Source organism: Phyllostomus hastatus, unplaced genomic scaffold, assembly GCF_019186645.2.
Source record: "Phyllostomus hastatus isolate PE091 unplaced genomic scaffold, TTU_PhHast_1.1 phas_scaffold_21, whole genome shotgun sequence".
NCBI classification, from domain to species: domain Eukaryota; kingdom Metazoa; phylum Chordata; class Mammalia; order Chiroptera; family Phyllostomidae; genus Phyllostomus; species Phyllostomus hastatus.
This window is the reverse complement of record NW_025334017.1, coordinates 13,625,706-13,643,746: the sequence shown is the minus strand read 5'-3', so window position 1 is coordinate 13,643,746 and position 18,041 is coordinate 13,625,706. Positions and strand designations below refer to the sequence as shown.

General features: G+C 40.8%; 1 protein-coding gene and 1 pseudogene across 10 annotated transcripts in view; one reads left to right on the top strand and one right to left on the bottom strand.

Annotated features, from left to right (window-relative positions):
• The window catches only part of NCOA2 (nuclear receptor coactivator 2), a 284,205-nt gene that overhangs the window by 253,870 nt on the left and 12,294 nt on the right, over positions 1-18,041 (top strand). For all 10 annotated transcript variants that reach the window (XM_045860737.1, XM_045860743.1, XM_045860736.1 and 7 more), the window contains 7 exons: positions 1,815-1,944; positions 8,823-8,988; positions 12,065-12,343; positions 13,127-13,204; positions 14,560-14,794; positions 16,423-16,600; positions 17,159-17,357. In XM_045860737.1, coding sequence (XP_045716693.1) covers positions 1,815-1,944; positions 8,823-8,988; positions 12,065-12,343; positions 13,127-13,204; positions 14,560-14,794; positions 16,423-16,600; positions 17,159-17,357 — 1,265 coding nt within the window. The remainder of the gene's footprint in view (positions 1-1,814; positions 1,945-8,822; positions 8,989-12,064; positions 12,344-13,126; positions 13,205-14,559; positions 14,795-16,422; positions 16,601-17,158; positions 17,358-18,041) is intronic.
• Positions 9,700-11,152, bottom strand: LOC123833212 (annotated as a pseudogene).

The following is an 18,041-nucleotide window of genomic DNA, read 5'->3' as shown; positions in this document are numbered from 1 at the left end:
CTGAGAGTGATTGTTGTGGTTGTCGTACAACTCTGCACTTTCGCAACTCACACTGAGTCCTCTGAGTCACACATTTTAACTGAGTACATTGCATCGTATGTGAATTCTATCTCAGTAAAGTCATTATTTTAAAAAAAGTAATGGTCTGTGCAGCTCATACTCAAGATTATTTTCTTAATCATTGACGTATTAACCTTCCTCTTATCTTATACATTAGCATAATTCAGATAAGTTAATATTCATGTACTTTTTCATATACTTAGATATTGGTCCATAAGAGCTAAATCATTAGCAGAAGGGCACCACTATTGTTTTGAGGAGATATTTCAGAATTCTCGTCCCACCTCTGGCATCATTTTCTTGCTAGCTACTTAATTGCTCAGTGCATTTGGGTTCATTGTTTCTGAAAGATGACATTCCTATCACCTTCTACAGAGAACATACTTCGAGCTAATGAGTGGTTCTTAAACAAATTCATATCATGTGAGGCTTGCATGAAAATTGCTGGAATGACCAGAATTCCATGCAATATTAAATGGGAAATTTTAAAAATATCCCTTCTTTTTAAAATCATCATCATATATACCTTATATCCAGAAATTTAATTTATTCTTAGTCTTTCTTCACTGAAGAGCACCTCACCTGGCTTTTGAACTTGAAATATAGCTCTATGAGCTGTGCCATATAGCTGAATTTCTCCAATTTTTAATAAACTAAAAAAAAAAAAAAAAGCCAGGAACTCAACAGGAAATCTATTATAATGGAAGACAGGTCTACAGATAATGTTAACAATGAAATTATTTAAAAATTCATATTGCCCTGGCCAGTGTAGCTCAGTTGGCTGGAGCATCTACCCTTAAACCAAAAGATCGCAAGTTCATTCCCCAGTCAGGGCACATGCCTAGGTTGCGGGTTTGGTCTCCAGTTGGGGCACGTGGGAGAAGCAACTGATCAGTGTTTCTCTCCCTCTCTCTCCCTCCTGTCCTCTCTCTCTAAAATCAGTAAGCATGTCTTTGGGTGAAGATTTTTTAAAAAAAGAAAATATGTAAAACTCATCTCATCAATTAGCCTTACACCTCTATAAAGAACTATTAAGAATGAGCATGTCTGAGCTGTCTGAGCCTCCTCTCTACTCTGCCCTCTTTAGGTGGAAGAACTCATGGAATTACAGTGAGTTCAGGAGCATGCACAGACCAGCACCTCCCAAAAAGATGGCTCAGGACCCCAGCACCCTTTTGAAAGGGGTCTGGCTAGGCCAGAACTATTTTCATTACAATACTAAGACAGTGTTTTTCTTTCTCACTATCATTCTCTCACCAGTACATGAAACGTGGAAGCAGTTAGGAGATTCTGGCTCTCTTCTCTCGATCCAGTCATTAAAATGATTTTCAAAAATGTAAATTAATGCCAGTAAAAGATGCTCTTTCATTCAAAAAAATTGTGTTAACATATAGTGGATTATGATGATTTTTAAATGAATTAATAATTATTTTTCTGTTTGCCAGTTTTAATTTCCAATTGATAAATATCAGTAAGATGTACTCCACACAAACAAATCTATTTTGACAGAATAGAAAGGGTCCTAAGTGCAAAAAGAAGTTTGGAACTGCTGCTCTAGATAGTCTGTAATGAGCTTTGATATTTATTGCCTTTATTTCTGTATCAGAACAAAAATTATCTTATTATTTTCAACTGATTATTATTTCATTTTCTTTAAAAAGCCCACATAATCAACTCTGTATTACAGAGCAGAAATAGATAGTTCCCTAATTACAACTTGTAAGATTTTTGGATTTTGTCTTCTCCTTTTTTAGGGCCATCTGAATTAGAGATGAACATGGGGGGACCCCAGTATAGCCAACAACAAGCTCCTCCAAACCAGACCGCCCCATGGCCTGAAAGCATCCTGCCCATAGAACAGGCCTCCTTTGCCAGCCAAAGCAGGTGAGTGCTGAGCCCCCAGGAGATCCAGCAGAGCAGTGCGTCCTGAGTTCTAAGTCACTTTATGCATACTGGTGCCAGGAGTCAGTCTTTTCCTTTTAATAGTTGGTGCCTGACCACTTTTCGTGCATTAAGGCTGTATCATCTGCTGGGCAGGGCATGTAGGGGAGGGAGAAACCCAGAATTCAGACCTAGAGCGTGCCTTTAAAGAAGTTATGGTACAGTTAGAAAATAAAATATGTACACTAATAATGCTAATATGAGTTAGTGTGCATGATATATGCCATAAGAGAAATAAACTGTATTTCAAGAGATTGTCAACTCGGGTGACCGGGAAAGGCTTCAAGGCCGTGAAAAGGAGTCATTTCTGGAGGCAGGGACGGCAGGAAGCCAGTCCACCTGGCAAAAGCAGCATGGTCAGAGGGCTAGATGTTCCAGAAGCAGCACAGTGTGTTTATGGCAACAGAAAATCACCTAGCTTTCTATTTCATGTATTTTGCCACGTTGTAAAAAATAAAAGGCACTATCAGATTTGGCTGGAAGAGTAGATCACCAGTAGAATAGGTTTATAGAGGACCTTAAATACCAAACTGAAGAATTCAGACTTTGTGCATTAAGCCATTGAAACAGATTTTTTTGTTGTTTTTAAAGGTTGTGAGGTATGATCAAGTTTATTGAATTTTAATTGGTTTTGATTGTCAGTCTAATCATTTTCATTTCCTTGTCAGTGATCTTTTCTTTCTAATTGCTTTTGAGTAATTCTTTGCATTTGCTGCATTGTAGGTTTTCTACAGTGTGTGTAAGTGTGAATTTATTTATTTATACTACTTGGTATTTGGTATATGTTATTCATGTCTAAGATTTTATTTGCCTGGTTCTTTTCATAGGCTCTTTTTATTAGCTTATTTCTGTGATTTTAGGTTTATATCTTTAAACATTATATTAATCATTTTCTAAGTTTTTTTACTCAGTAATTTCAATATCTGGATTTCTTGACATTCTGAATCCAGTGATTGATCTGTTTCTTAGAGTACATTGATAATCTTTCATAGCTGATCTCAGTCACTGAAACATCTGGGGTTGAAATTGAGGACATTTTTCTTGAGAGAGAATTTGCGGTGGTCTGTGCCAGGGCTGGGATCTCTACTTACTTGGGTCTAGTCCACAGTCCCTTGGCTTAGCCCGTCTCAGGGCAGCTCTTTGACTTTGCTGTGCTTTATAGATAAAAAAACACACCTGTTACCCATGGCTCAGGGGATGCTCAGGTTTTAGCTCACTGGTACTTGTTTGTTTTGTTTTGTATTATTCCCTGCAAAGGCAACATCACAATTGTGTTGTGTGTGTAGTCTCACTGTTTTTAGCACAGCACTGGAAGCAGGAGTTGCCCCGGGGACCTGGGGGTCTGAGTGCTGGCCCTGAGCAGCTGGCTGGTAGGCAAAGAGCCCCAGGGCCGGGTGATAGCTGGGAGCCTGGGCAATAGGTAGCGTGGGAACTCACAGGATGCAGGCCTTGTTTTCCAGGAAGTAAACTTACACTGGAGAAATTTGGCCTTGGGGCTCACATATAAAGAATTGGGTTGGAGGCTCAGTGAAGACCTTACTGCAGACTGAAGGTCTTTATCCTTCTGGGATTATTCTAGTCTAAAACTATACACAATAACACTCTTATCAGATTCATAAATGGTGAAAGTCAACAGGTTTCTGAACTTTCCCAAAAGAAGAATGCATTTTTAGAGCTGCTTAAAAATAAAACTTTCTGTGCTGTGCTGGCTCGGTGGATTGAGTGCAGGCTGTGAACCCAGGCATCCCCAGTTCGACTGCCAGTCAGGGCACATGCCTGGGTTGCTGGCTGGGTCCCCAGTGGGGGTCACATGAGAGGCAACCACATGCTGATGTTTCTCTCCCTCCTTTCTCCTCTCTAAAAAGAAAGAAACAAAATCTTTTTTAAAAAATCTTTTAAAAAAATAAAAATTTCTTCCCTGGCTGGTGTGGCTCAGTGGATTGAGTTCCAGCCTATGAACCAAAGGGTTGCTGGTTTGATTCCTGGTCAGGCAGGGCACATGCCTGGGTTGCGGGCCAGGTCCCTGGTGGGGGGTGCATGCCAGAGACAGCCACACATTTATGTTCCTCTCCCTTTCTTTCTCCCTCCCTTTCCTCTAAAACTAAATAAAATCTTTTTTAAAAAATACAAATATATGAGTAAGTCCCACTCTGGGATTTAATGCTTTTGTTACCATTGGGTTTGCACAGCTCAGAGAAGTGGTGTGGTGCCCATTTTCCTGTGCGTTAAAGGAATAATAAAGGATTCAGAGGATTTGATGATGTTTAAAAAAAAAAATAGAGGATGAGCATGAGCCCAGCAATAGGATTGATGAGAGAAGTAGAGAGGTGGTTCTTTCACGGAAAGAAAAGATTTAGGGGAACTACTTAACAACTGCTGTAGGGGAGATAAAGAAGGATACTCACCAGCTGTATTCCATTTGCTTAGAGGGAGCAACAAGCGTTTTCCAATCCCACTGTGCCCGTGAACCACCTCTGGGGTCTCATTTAAAGGCACATCTGTGTGGGACCCAGGAGCACCGCTGGTCCTCCCATTGCACCTTGAGTAGAAATGAGGCTGGAAGAGCAGACAGGGAGAACCACGGTCAGGCATGGCATTCTGGCTCTCCACTCCCAAGGGCAGTGGAGCCTCCTCTGGGTTTCCTGGGGACTCCCACGTGGGGGCTGGGCTTTCTCAAGCTCCCTTCAGCTCTTTCAGTCTCATTTCACGGTGTCAGGGGGCATTATGCTTTATTTTATTTGACATATTAAAAACTCGCCCATTTCCATAGAAATGTGTACATAATAAAATTAGAATAATAAGTAAATCTAACACTTGATCATTTGTTTTTGAATAAAATGTGAAAGATGAGTTTCTAGAGAAAACTAAGGCCAAAGCTAGGATCATCACTGTTGCCCAAACAGATGAGAGTTCTGGTTTTTTGTTTGTTTGTTTTAAAAAGGAAGAATTCCAGATTTTACTGAGTCTGGACAGAAGAAGCTATCGGGTGTGCTCTGCCGGCTCTGTGACTCAGCACAGCCTGCGCTGCAGCTTCCTGGGTTACTGTCGGCTGTCTCTGTCTAAGAACTGTGAACAAAACAAACCATTTGCACTGCTTCAAAAGTTATTTCACTTTTTCCAGCCACTTGTCCCACTTCTTTTACTTTACATAATTTGGTTTGGAGAAAATTTATGACCAAATCAACGCTAATCTTATTGTCCTAAAACTTCAGAAGTGATGGGTAACAGAGGTTCTAACAACATCTTTTTTTTTTTCCAAAAGAAAAAAGCAGTGCTTTTTAAAAAATCCCCTTCATACATGTCACCATTAATATTTTATACTTTTACAGCCTATCTGTTTAGGAATAGATTTTTTAATGTTTTAGGAACCAAGCATTAGTTTTTGCACACATTTCAAAAAGGCAGTGGTTTAGCCCTTAAATCTGTTACATATTCCCATACTCATTGATTTGCAGTTGAATTTCCACTTTCCATACTTCCATTGTGGTTTCTTTCCTTCGCTCATCCAGTATGTAAGAGGAAGGTTTAAAATATAGTCCAGAATGTATAGATGATTTGTTTGAAGATTTCTGTTTGATTTATCAAAGTGATTTTTTCTCTTAAAATATAGTAGCTGCCCTTTATGAAAGACTTGCTTTCACATTAAGTTCAAAATTTTGGAGTTAATTTGGTTTGCTCTTATTTGAAATGTATCTGAGAGTAAAGTTTCTTGGGATGACTTTCTCATTATGTAGTAGCTGCTACTTTTTTGCAAGATTTTGAAAATACATGTGAAAAGTGAGGGTAATGGTTCTCAAACAGGAGCTCAGAATTGACCCTATTCTCCTTATCACCATCTGTGATGTCCTTACTAGACCATAAATAAAATGAAAATATTAAGAAATGGGATTTCTGTTGATATTGGCCTTGTTCCTCCCTTTATTCCTCTGAATTTTACCTTTGTCTTAATATTACATGTCTGTCAGTCACCATCTGGATTGTAACTGCATTACTGACCAAACTGTAGGAAAATACTTTCTATGTTACGTTGGCAACCATTTATAAAGTTCAGATTGGAAGCCTGGATCAATATTTGTTCTATAAGCCGAGCATACTGTGTCTTTAAGGGAAGTGATATGACTGATGCAGTACGCCCAAATTTAGAAAATTAAGCCACAGGGTGATGTATTTTTCTGTGTATAAGGTATGATTTCCTGTCTAGATCAGGAAGTTTTTATTATAATCAACTGAAAACTTACTGAACCTATGCAGTTCAAGTACTGGACCAACAAAGAGATTTCAGATGTCCTCACTAGGCACAGTCTAAGGTTGATGTTTTTAGCATAGATGCCAATACCGATAGAGCATAGCACAGTAGATGGTGCTAAAGTTGGGAGGTGAGTGGGGGTGGTCCAGAGTGGCTGTTGAGGAGTACATCCAGCCCTGGTGGGGATCTTAGGTGGAGAGGAGAGTGAGAAGTGTGGAGGGAAAGGTACTGTGTTATGCTGTGTTATGCTGGTGTGGGAAAAAATCATTTGCCCGGGATAGCTGGGGCTCACAGGGAAGTTGTAGGCACTAAGTTTAGAAAGCTCAGGCTTTACCAAAGTGTGTGTGTGTTTTTGAATTCCACCACCACCACTCGGGCCCTGGAACTTAGACATTTTCCTCAGGGGAGCTGAAGTAAGAACTCTTGAGTCTGCTCATTGAAGTGTGTTTAGTGAAAAGGAACCTGACAGCACCTTATCAGGAGAATCGGACCAGGACTATAAGCAGGAGAGCACCTTGAGAGTCCCACCTTGAGTAGAAGTGGACCCAGAGATACTAGTTTGCTTTTCTTTGATTAAAAAAAAAAAGAAATGAAAAACATATAACAGAAATGGGTTGCTTTATTATGTAGGAAATTGTTTAAATGCAAGTTAATATTTGCATCAGGTTTTTTTCTTTAAGCATTTGAATGTGTCTTTACTAGGGTACAGTTGCTTGCAAAGATAGAAGAAAGCTTCTCCCCTTCTGACTCACTAGATGCAAGACTGGGGAGTCTGGGTTCATGCAGAACCTGTGCAGCCTTGCCGGAGTTAAACAAAAGTACATTTCACCTGAACTTGTCACCAGCGGAGAGGTTGGAGGCAGAGTCATGGTTGTGTAGAAATGAAGCTTCTGAAGAAACAGATGTTGAAAATTTAAAATAAAGCTACACAAAGAAACTACTTGAATATCATCTTTGGGGAATGGGGTCTCAGCCTAAGAGAACCTGATATGCAGATGACATCCACTCTTGGCTGGCTTGAGCTCTTTTTGCATGAAATTTACGACATCCAAATGTTGGTCATTCCTCTTTGGGGCATTTCCTCCTGCCTTTGCTTTAGTGACAACATGCAGTTCTGTGGTTTTCTCCTTGTTGCCACTTTTCTGTGTCTGCTCCTGCCTCTTACTCCCTAAGTAGCAATGGTGGAGTGATCTGATCACACTTGAATTTTGGGAGGGTGTGGCAGGGCAGTGGAGGAACTAGTTCAGTGCCTGCTGTTTACTGAGAACCAAGGCAATGGTAGAGAGAGGAGGCAGGTGTAGAAAGAGTCCCAGAATGAGAACAGAGCCCATGAGAGTATTGGTGGAATCCCTTAGTGTGCCCACATGGCTCGTGCTTCTGGCTGCACTGCCTGGTTACAACGCCTCAGAGGCAGTGGGACTGCAGGCTTGGGGCCAGGGACAGTGGGTAAGGGTGTCATCAAAGGACACTTAATTGGGTGATTTTTCTTTACAAGTAACTAGGGATAAATGGAGAGTCTAGATTATCTTTTACTGTACTGTGTTGTTATAACTGTTTGAAATTGTAGGCTTTTATAATCAGCATTTCAGGATTGTAGGCCAACGTGGCATATTAAGCTATCTTCAGAAAATATGGCATATTAAACTGGGTTAAGCAGGCAACTTCATCCTTTGATGAGTCTGTTTTCACTTAAGAATGAAGTTACTTACCTGTAAATTTATTTCCTCCAAAAAGTCATATATTATACTACTCTGTGGGTAAATATTAGACTATTTTGGCAAAATATAAGTATCATTTCACTTTTGGTATTAAAGTCATTCAGAAGCTCTTTTTAAAAATCTCTCCCAATTTGTCAGTTAATTTAAATTATAGGAGTTTTATATACCATAGAATTTGGAGTTTAGTATTATGGTTTTATCACCTATTACCTTATAGAATAATGAACATAATTTGCATATTCATGATTGGCTTTTCTCATCTAACTCAGGAAGGTTAACCACTACACTTCTTGAGGGCGTTCATAAATGTTCACAAGTCTAGCATACGTGACTAAAAATGCCCTATTAGTCCAGTCAAGTTTAGTCTAGTGACAGCTGAGTTCAAAAACTTCATATAGCTTTTATGCCTGTTAAGCTCTAGTCTCCCCTGGGTGAGGGGTGATCAGCATACCTCGTGCGAAATACGACTATTCAATTAGTCTCCTACAAAACTTCAGGAAAGTCCCTTGATTACTTGAGTGCAAAATAAATATATATGTGCTTAAGGGGTCAGTGTTGATCTTTGGAAATATGCTAATCACGTGGGCCCTGGACTCACATAAGTCTCTATTAGAGTCTATCTACGTTTTTCTTAAGAGTTTATTTGAGACAAACTGACAACATGTGCCAGGGAGCAAGATCTCAGATGCTCTCTGTATATTATTTTGGGTTGTTATTTTGTTCTGTTCTGGCTGGTACAGTATTTTTCTACAAAGACCCCAGAAGTCAACCGATACTTTTGTCCTTTAAGGAAAAAAAATTGTTCTCCAACCGATGAGCCCTCCCATGGGCCCAAGGTGAAGTCTGTCTCTCTACAGGCAGCCGTTTGGCAGCTCTCCGGACGACTTGCTGTGTCCACATCCTGCGGCAGAGTCTCCCAGTGATGAAGGAGCTCTCCTGGACCAGCTCTACTTGGCCTTGCGGAACTTCGATGGCCTAGAGGAGATCGATAGAGCCTTGGGAATACCCGAACTGGTCAGCCAGGTACGCACAGGCGGAGTTGGTATAGCCACGATTCTCAGGGGCACAAGGGTGTTTGTTTTCTGTTTCCTTTTGCTGACAGATAATCTGCAGTCTGCTTTTTAGAATTTTTCTTTTTACCTAATACCAGGCTAGCTTTATTTTCTTTGTCTCCCTCTCCTTGTTACTCCCACATAAACTCTGGCCCAAGAATGAAAATGAGCTTTACATAGAATTTGGGTTATTGAGCTGAAAGGCAGAAACTTAGGTCCAGCTCACCTAATAATGACAAAAAGGGACATGCAAGAAGCAGAGAGACCCAGAATGGAACATTGCTGCCCCAGTGACCCAGAATGCTGTCATCAAAAAAACCAGTATCTGTGCTCTGGCCAGGTGGCTCCATTGGTTGGTGCATCATCCCATACACCAAAGGTTGCAGGTTCAATTCCTGGTCAGGGCACATACTAGAAGTAACTGATCAACGTTTCTCTTTTTCTTACTCTAAAATCAATAAATATATCCTCGAGTGAGGATTAAAAAAAAACAAAAACACAAATCCAGTATCTGCGATCACTGTATTAATCTTATATTTGTGGGCTAGTGATGGGAAGTTATTTGTTCTAAAAGAATACTTTGCACATACTTTAGCAGAAGTCATTTTACTGTCATTCAAAAATCAATTTTTTAACGTATCCTCAAGATTTTATTGTCACATAATAAAACAAAATATGAAGCTTAGAACTGGATCACTTGGCCCTTTCTCTTCTTATCTCCTCCCAGTTCAGAATGCTCGCATCTCTTAACAGCCAGCATTCTCTTAGATCTGCAGTTGCGCCCAACGCATTCATGCCTCAGCACAATCTTCTTTACTTTTAGCCTTTTTTTTTTTTCCCCAGAAAAATCGCTTAGTCTGCCCACCACAGCCACTCTGCTTCCTGTCCTAACCCCACTTTCCCTGCACGTACAGAGCATCCTTGTCCTTCTTGCACCACGTCACTTTGTGGGGCTGATGCTTGCCACGCTCCTTATAGGAAGTCCTGCGGGTTTTAGGGACGTTCACCAGGTTTGCGAGAGTGCTGTCAGTATGGAAAGGAAACACTCAAATATCATTTTGACCTTTGCCCACAGTGGTTTTGGGGATAATTAAGCGTACATGGGAATATAAAGAAGTTAACCAATCTTAATGTACTACTTATTTAGCTCCCTTCCTTCTGGTCATTAGTTAGTTACTTAAAGTAATTCTCTGCTATTTAGATCAGTAATACAAGAAATAACCTAACACAGTCTCATGAAATAACATAGTGCTTTCTGAATTTGGCCACCCAGCTAAACTGGTGTGAAGCAGCCTTGCTGGTTTGCTGTATAAGGAGTAACCTAGAAAAAACTGTCACAGTCATGCTCCTATCTTCCGTTCTCGGCATGAGTCATCTTCGTTTCTTATGACTAAAAAGTGCCTCCCAGTGTCCAGTCAACTTCTTGCACGTCTGACGTGTTGTGAGGGAGGGTCTGTGATGATGATGATGCAGAGTCATTGGAGACTTCTCTGAAGCATTAAAGATAGTCTTGTCATAATCCCCACCGTTTGGCAGACATAGTGGGAGTTAATTAAAACTCGTCAATTCATACTGAGAACAGCATAATGGAAAGAAATGAGTTAAGGCTACCTGATATAACCTGAAATAAATCAAGAAAGGAAAATGGAGTTAATATATTTCCTGTGTGGCTGGTTTACTGTGCTTTTGGGTGGTAGTTAGAATTTTACATTCAGTGTCATTGTCCTTGAGTTTTATCTAAGTGACATTTAAAAATGTGATCCTTGGGGTTGCTGGGTGCCTTGTTTTTATCAAAACTGGCGTCATTTCATTGTTGAATATTTTTAGTCTTCTTTTTTTTTTTTTTTTCATTTATTTGTATTCTGTTTTGTCTCATCAAATCCGTCCTTATATCATATTAAACTGAATTATGGGAATGTGGTTATTAGGTGGAGTCGAGGGAAGTGAAGTTCTGAGATAGTTTTGTGAATTTAGTTAGAGCAATAATTAAACAACGAATGGTTTCCCCCACGTAGACTCCATCCACATTTTTTAAAACTGTCATGGGGAGGGGATAATGGGCCCAGCCTTCATGGGCCAACCTCAGAGCCACACTGACCTGAATCCTGGGTGTCTCCAGTCCCCTGCTCCAACATGGCTAGGCTGGTTTGAAGAAGCCTAGGATGTTATTACACTAAAGAAAACCTCCTAGATGTTTGTGCTGTTGGGGCCTTCCCTCTAATAGATCCGGGGTTTTGTACTCCTAGAAGTAGACGGAGGAGGAGAATTAGCCAGGTACACTTTTCCACTTCACACTTAGATGTTTAAGGTCACATGGGTCTGAGCTATTCCCCCTTGTAGAAGTTCTGGGTTTTCTACCCCTACCCCATTATGACCCAGATAGGGGAGCCTTTAGAAGTCAAGAATGCCAAAACACATGAAATTTGTCTAGTAGGTGATAAGATAGTGACAGAATGTGGGGTGTGTAGGAAGTTCTGACAGCCCCAGGAAACAGTTAAATAAAAGCAGTGTATCATACTGGTGATCCTAAGTCGCAGACTGGTTTGGAACCCACTACTCACTAGCCAGGTAGGCTGGTTGCAATTTGCTTCACTTCTCCGAGTCTCAGTTTTGTTATCTGCAAAATGGGAATAATTGTGGTGGGAACCCCGACACTGCTGATTCCAGATACATAACAAGGTAGTTGTTTCATTTAAATGAATTATACAAGTATGAGTAATTTGTCACACACACACACAACATTAAACATGTGTGTTTAAAGTCCAGGTCAGTGTCTGGTGGACTGAGTAGGTGGCATTCGTAGTCCTGGCCCCTGTGTCCCTTCCCTTGGGAGTCAGGCGCAACCCCTGCTTCCTTCCTCACAAAACTGGATTTATTGAAGAAAGAGGCTTTCCTAGGAAGAAAGGTGAAGTCAAACTAAAAGTGCCTTTATGTAGTAGTACAGTATGAAAAGCTTCAACTCTCTGACAGTGAGAGAGGCCAGCCTTATATTTCCTCTGCTGTTTTTAGTGTTTTATTTCTTTGTTCCTTGGGGGCTTTTTCTTCAGAGCCAAGCAGTAGATCCAGACCAGTTCTCGAGTCAGGATTCTAACATGATGCTGGAGCAGAAGGCACCTGTTTTCCCACAACAGTATGCGTCTCAGGCACAAATGGCCCAGGGAAGCTACTCTCCCATGCAAGACCCCAACTTCCACAGCATGGGGCAGCGGCCTAGTTATGCCACACTCCGCATGCAGCCCAGACCTGGCCTCAGGCCCACAGGCCTGGTGCAGAACCAGCCTAATCAGCTGAGACTTCAACTGCAGCATCGCCTCCAAGCACAGCAGGTACGTTGTTCTCTGTGGGTACCTGGAGGTAGGGGAAGGGGAGGGAAGACCAATGCCAGATGGTGCAAAAATTGTGTAGATTAAATCTCATTCCATGCTTTCTAAGTGAGTGAAAACTTCTCCAAGGTGATCCCACAATTTTCATACTCCTTTCTACTTCTTTTTTTTTTTCTCCTCTACTAACCCTACTCCAGTACCAAGTAACTATCCTTTTATATTCTAACTCCATTATTTACTAATGATCTAATCTTAAGCTCTCTGCGCCTTAATTTTCATTCTGTAAAATGAGCTTATTGTACAGAACAGGGGCGATATGTACACGTTTAAAGGACCTAGCACAGTTTCTAGCCCAAAGCTAGCACTCAGGATACTGGTTGCTCCTGTCGTGAGTCCTGTCTCAGGACAAAAACAGTCACTATTAGCAACAAGCCTGGACAGACTACAGCAAGTAATAATGTTGCAGGCTTTCAAGTCTCCTTTCATTATTGTGAGTGATGAGCACCTGCCTCTTTCTAGTCTTCCTCTTGGCCCCCTCTTCTGAGCATTCTCCTCCCTTGCAAACAGCATGTTTCTAAACAGTCCAAAATAATTTCCCAGTTATAAGCAGTGAGATACCTCATTCAAAACTAGCTTTTATGGAAATTCAGCTACAAACCATGGGGTTTCAGTATGTACCAGTATGCAGATTGTGGGTTAGGAGGGTGATTTTTTTTTTAAGGAAGATGATTTGAAATGAAACATTGTGATTTAAAAGTGTACTGATTCCTATGTCTGTCCATTTAGAATCGCCAGCCCCTTATGAATCAAATCAGCAATGTTTCAAATGTGAACTTGACTCTGAGGCCTGGAGTACCAACGCAGGTAAGGAGCAGACTAGCCATCAGCTTTCCCTGTATCCAACTGACATCTCCTGTGATTTCTCTTTGCTTGATGTCCCCCATAAAGTAACTTAGACTCCATAAGATCCAAGTGAAAACAGTGGATCTGTAATGTCATTCAGTTATCTATCTAGTCCGTCACTTTCAAGGTTCCTCCTAACTACTGCATTGTTATGGCCAGGTACAGGTGATTCTCATCATTCACATGTATTGTGTTCCATACAGTCACTGCAAGCACAGAATTAGCAGATACTGAACCACTCACTGCTTCTAGAAGAAATAAGGGGTTAAGCTCCTACAAGCCTCTGGTCATAACATTTTCAGCAATCTAGCAATATATAACCCTGTCTTGGGTGTGTTTCCATATGAAAACAACTTACTTAAGTTGATTCATTAACATTAAACTCACAGCCAGTTCATTAACCTGTAACTCATCTAACATATTTTCTCTATAAGGCAAATCCAGCCTCTTGTGCTTGGGATCACTACACAGCCCTTCAACACTGCTCCCAGGAGCCCTTTTAAACTGGAGAATCGCCAACCAAAAGTACAACAATGTGAGAAATGTGGAACTAAGTAGTCCACAAAAAGGATGATTGTTTGCAGTATGAGGGTGGAAACAAGAAGGCAGAGTCGGGAGGGAATGTGCACAGGAAGTGTCTCAGATTCTCCACCGCTCTGCACTTGTCCACAAATGACAGTGGTGCTATGAATATTGATTAGGAATACAAATACATTTTAGTGAGCGAGCGAGTTCACAGTTAAGGAATCCACGAGTGATGAGGATCTGCTGTGTATTGGTAGGGCCCATGAGCACCCTTATACCTCTTGCTGACAGCAGATGTGTCTCTTCACTTCACCTGTCCCTCCCTGTGTGCCCCCCTCTCTTCCTGCCTCTGCTCAGCCTTTTCTGAAATGCTTCAAGCACCTTTTGGCACAGTGATTTAGATTCCCTTTGGACTTGAATGCCCCTTGAATGAGACTCTAAACTGCCATCCTTAAAGTTTATATCAGATTCCTCTTATAGATGGGACTGGAGTTATTGTGAAGCCCTGCAATTAACTGTCCTCTCACCACAAGCCACAATTTAATTGGTATTAACATTGAACTTAACCCATGTGCATCATTGCAGTGTTTCGGAATAATCATCCTCTCTGTGGAACTTAAAGGCTCTCATTCTCATCCACTAGTTGTTCAACTCTAAAATGTTCTTTCCATGTAAATTTATTTTCCAAATAATTTTGGACAAGACTACCATTGTTCTCCTATTTCTAATACACTGTTTTTCACTCTGTGTCTGCCCTCAATGTTTTCTGTCCTGGATTGCCCCCATTTCAGGCACCTATTAATGCACAGATGCTGGCCCAGAGGCAGAGGGAAATCCTGAACCAGCATCTCCGACAGAGACAAATGCATCAGCAACAGCAAGTTCAGCAAAGAACTTTGATGATGAGAGGCCAAGGGTTGAACATGACATCAAGCATGGTGGCTCCCAGTGGTATGCCTGCAGCCATGAGCAACCCCCGGATCCCCCAAGCAAATGCACAGCAGTTTCCATTTCCTCCAAACTACGGTACTGGACTCACATCCCCACCACCTTTCTCCAGTCCTTTCTCCCCAGTGTCCCCCAGTCCTGGGTCACAGCTCCTCTCTCACAGCTCTTTGCATGGCTCCCAGATGACTCTGGCTAACCAGGGAATGATAGGAAACCTGGGAGGACAGTTGGGGCCTGTCAGGAGTCCCCAGGTCCAGCACAGTACCTTCCAGTCTCTCAGCTCAGGTACCACCTTTTCTCTGAGTGCAGGTCTTACTTTAAGAATGACCGAAGTAAGTGTGCGTGTGTATAGTGCACCAGCTGTGTGTGTGAGCGTGTATGAATTTGTGTGTTTATGTCCGTGTCTATAAACATAGGTGGATGTGTATATATTTATAGTTGAAAACCTCTGAGTCTGACTCAACAAATCAATAGATATACACAAAATATTGAAAGACATGTATAAATGTAAATATTAGAGACATTCTACAACATTGAAAAATAAAGACTTTGAAGATTACACCAAATCTTTAATGAATAGATAATTCTTGAGAAATGCTATATAGAAACCACAAAGGAAGGCCTCTTAGTTTTCTTCATATTGATTTGTTGCTCAATGTCAGCCTAAAGAGACAAGTGTGTAATCTCATAAATGTTGATATTTGTGTGCATGTTATGTTCAATTAATTAATAGTCAAAATATTGATAAAAGTAAGCACTTATGATAATATTCAGAATGAATTTCCCTATGTTTTATCAGCTTTATCTATAAATAACTATCAAGTCTTTGTGTTGCTTAAATTCATGTCTCCTATTTTCTTTAAAGAAACAGAAAGTTAATGTACAGCTTTTTCTCATGTGATCTTCAACTTTTCTGTATGGCTAATTTAAGTATTAATTAAATATGCATGTTTTATACATCTAGGCAAAAATCTGCTTACCTTAACACCATCCTGAAATTTTCTAAGTTGCCTCTTTGTTTTCAAGCTCCTTTCCTCTATTTCCTTTTTTTTCCTCTATTTCCTTTTTGATGATTTAGAAAAGTCTTCTAAAAGTCTTTTTTTTCTTTTAGTGTAAATGCCATTTGCTTCTAAACTGAACAAGAAGCTTGCATTGAATTTTTTTCTTATTCTTGCTAACTTGGATTGCACTGCAGGGCCCTAGAGCCCTCTGTGAAGGCAGGCGAGCTCACTGTGAATGTCTGATCGTAGAGAATGAATCCGTTATTAATGCAGTGAAAAATTACTGAGTGTGTTGACTTTTTATATATAGTTGAACTTTAATCCTGTTTAAGTTTTAAATAGTCCTTATGGTGATATATAAAAATGTTAAGACTATTCTAGGTTGCAGAGAAATATGTATTTGATCATTGTTGATTTGGAAAGGGATATGGGGGAAAATAGTATTTTCCCTCTCTGTTTCTAGCCACAGTGGTTAATGTGGTGTCTAGTGTAATTACTGTAGAGAATTAAGACATGGAGATTTTTTTCTGCATGCATTTTATCCCAGCTTGGAATGTTTAAAATATATGTAATTAACCAGTACATGACCAGGTATTTCAAAGTAATTTTCTGTGTGTATTTAATTTGAACATTCTCTTTCTTTCCCGAGTCTCTATGGTAAAACTAACAATCTCCTTTGGACTTCTGTTTTGTTTTTTGTTTAAGGAATAAGTCAGCAACCTGATCCTGGCTTTACTGGGGCCACCGCGCCCCAGAGCCCTCTGATGTCACCCAGAATGGCACACACCCAGAGCCCCATGCTGCAGCAGCCCCAGGCCAACCCAGCCTATCAGGCCTCCTCTGACATGAATGGATGGGCACAGGGGAACATGGCTGGAAACAGGTGTGCTGTGTTTCTGTGTCTTTTTGATATAAATGATCACCAGGGAACTTTCTGCAGACCACGAATCTCTTTTAACTTCTTTACACAAGAAAGCAGTATCAAGGAAACTGCTAAGTAAGCCAGCTTACTTTTTCTAGGGCAGAAGTCACCAGAATTTGAAGAAGCTTAGCATAAAATCTTCTCCTTGGTAGTAAAAGGACCTTCCCTAAGAAGGTAGCACCCCACCAACTTACGGTAGAAACTACTGAGGAAGGCAGTGCCCTAGAAGCTATACTTATCGGTATGCATAACAAAAGCAAACAGTAAGCTTGTCCGGTGCAGACACAAAAGTGGGAAACAGACTTCCAGACCTTCACAGGGCTGTGGTTGTCCCTACAGCTTCATTGACCACTTGGAGCCCTGTTGTTTCTGACCCCAGCACCTGCTGGCTGTCCCACCCCAGGCTTTCTCTGCCTAGTTTTATTCCTTCTGAAGTCAGAGCCTAGGAAACAAGTGCTCAGAACTGCCTGCCTGTTTGCACGAGGGCACTAACATTTACATGTCTTCATTGCATTCTAGCATGTTTTCACAACAGTCCCCACCACACTTTGGGCAGCAAGCAAACACCAGCATGTACAATAATAATATGAACATCAATGTATCCATGGCGACCAACACAGGTGGGATGAGCAACATGAACCAGATGACAGGACAGATCAGCATGACCTCAGTGACCTCCGTGCCTACGTCGGGGCTGTCCTCCATGGGTCCCGAGCAGGTGAGCACCTCAGGGGGCCTCCAATCAGAACTTTCCTCCAATCATAACTTTCTCTGTACTGCTGCAGGAAGTGTGTCTTTCCATGTACTCAGCATCTGCTGTTAACTCCCACAATTTGGAAGACTGTCTTTCCACCTGTGTTAGTACACTGTACAGGAATACCTGTTAATGACGAAATATGCATGGAGGGATTCCTGGCTGTTTGAGAGTCTTTCAAAATATTTCTTAACTTTCTTGTCATTTAAATTTTCCTCTTGTTTGAGGAATTTAGCAACAGCTAATATGAATCTCTAAACATGGAATGGTGAATGTGCTTTTTTAAATAGCTTTATTTGGATTTATAGTTTAATTGATTTTTTTCTCTCCTAACTGTAAAACCAGATGAATCACAGGCCAAACTATCTACCATCCAATTAGCTTTAAACAAGACTTCATTCATGCACGGAGATTGACACAGATGATCCAAAATCTACTTTTTATCAACTTTGGATGTGGATGCTGTGATTTTTTTGGTTAATTTTTTTTTAATGATGCTATTTTATGTTGAATAACGTTGAAAAATTCTACCACCCTAAGTAGACACTAGCTCCACTGGTGGGAGAGAGACTCAGAGCACCTGATATCTCAGATGGCCAGAGTAGGACTCAAAAATCTATGCTGGGCTGATCCAGGGTTAAAGAAACC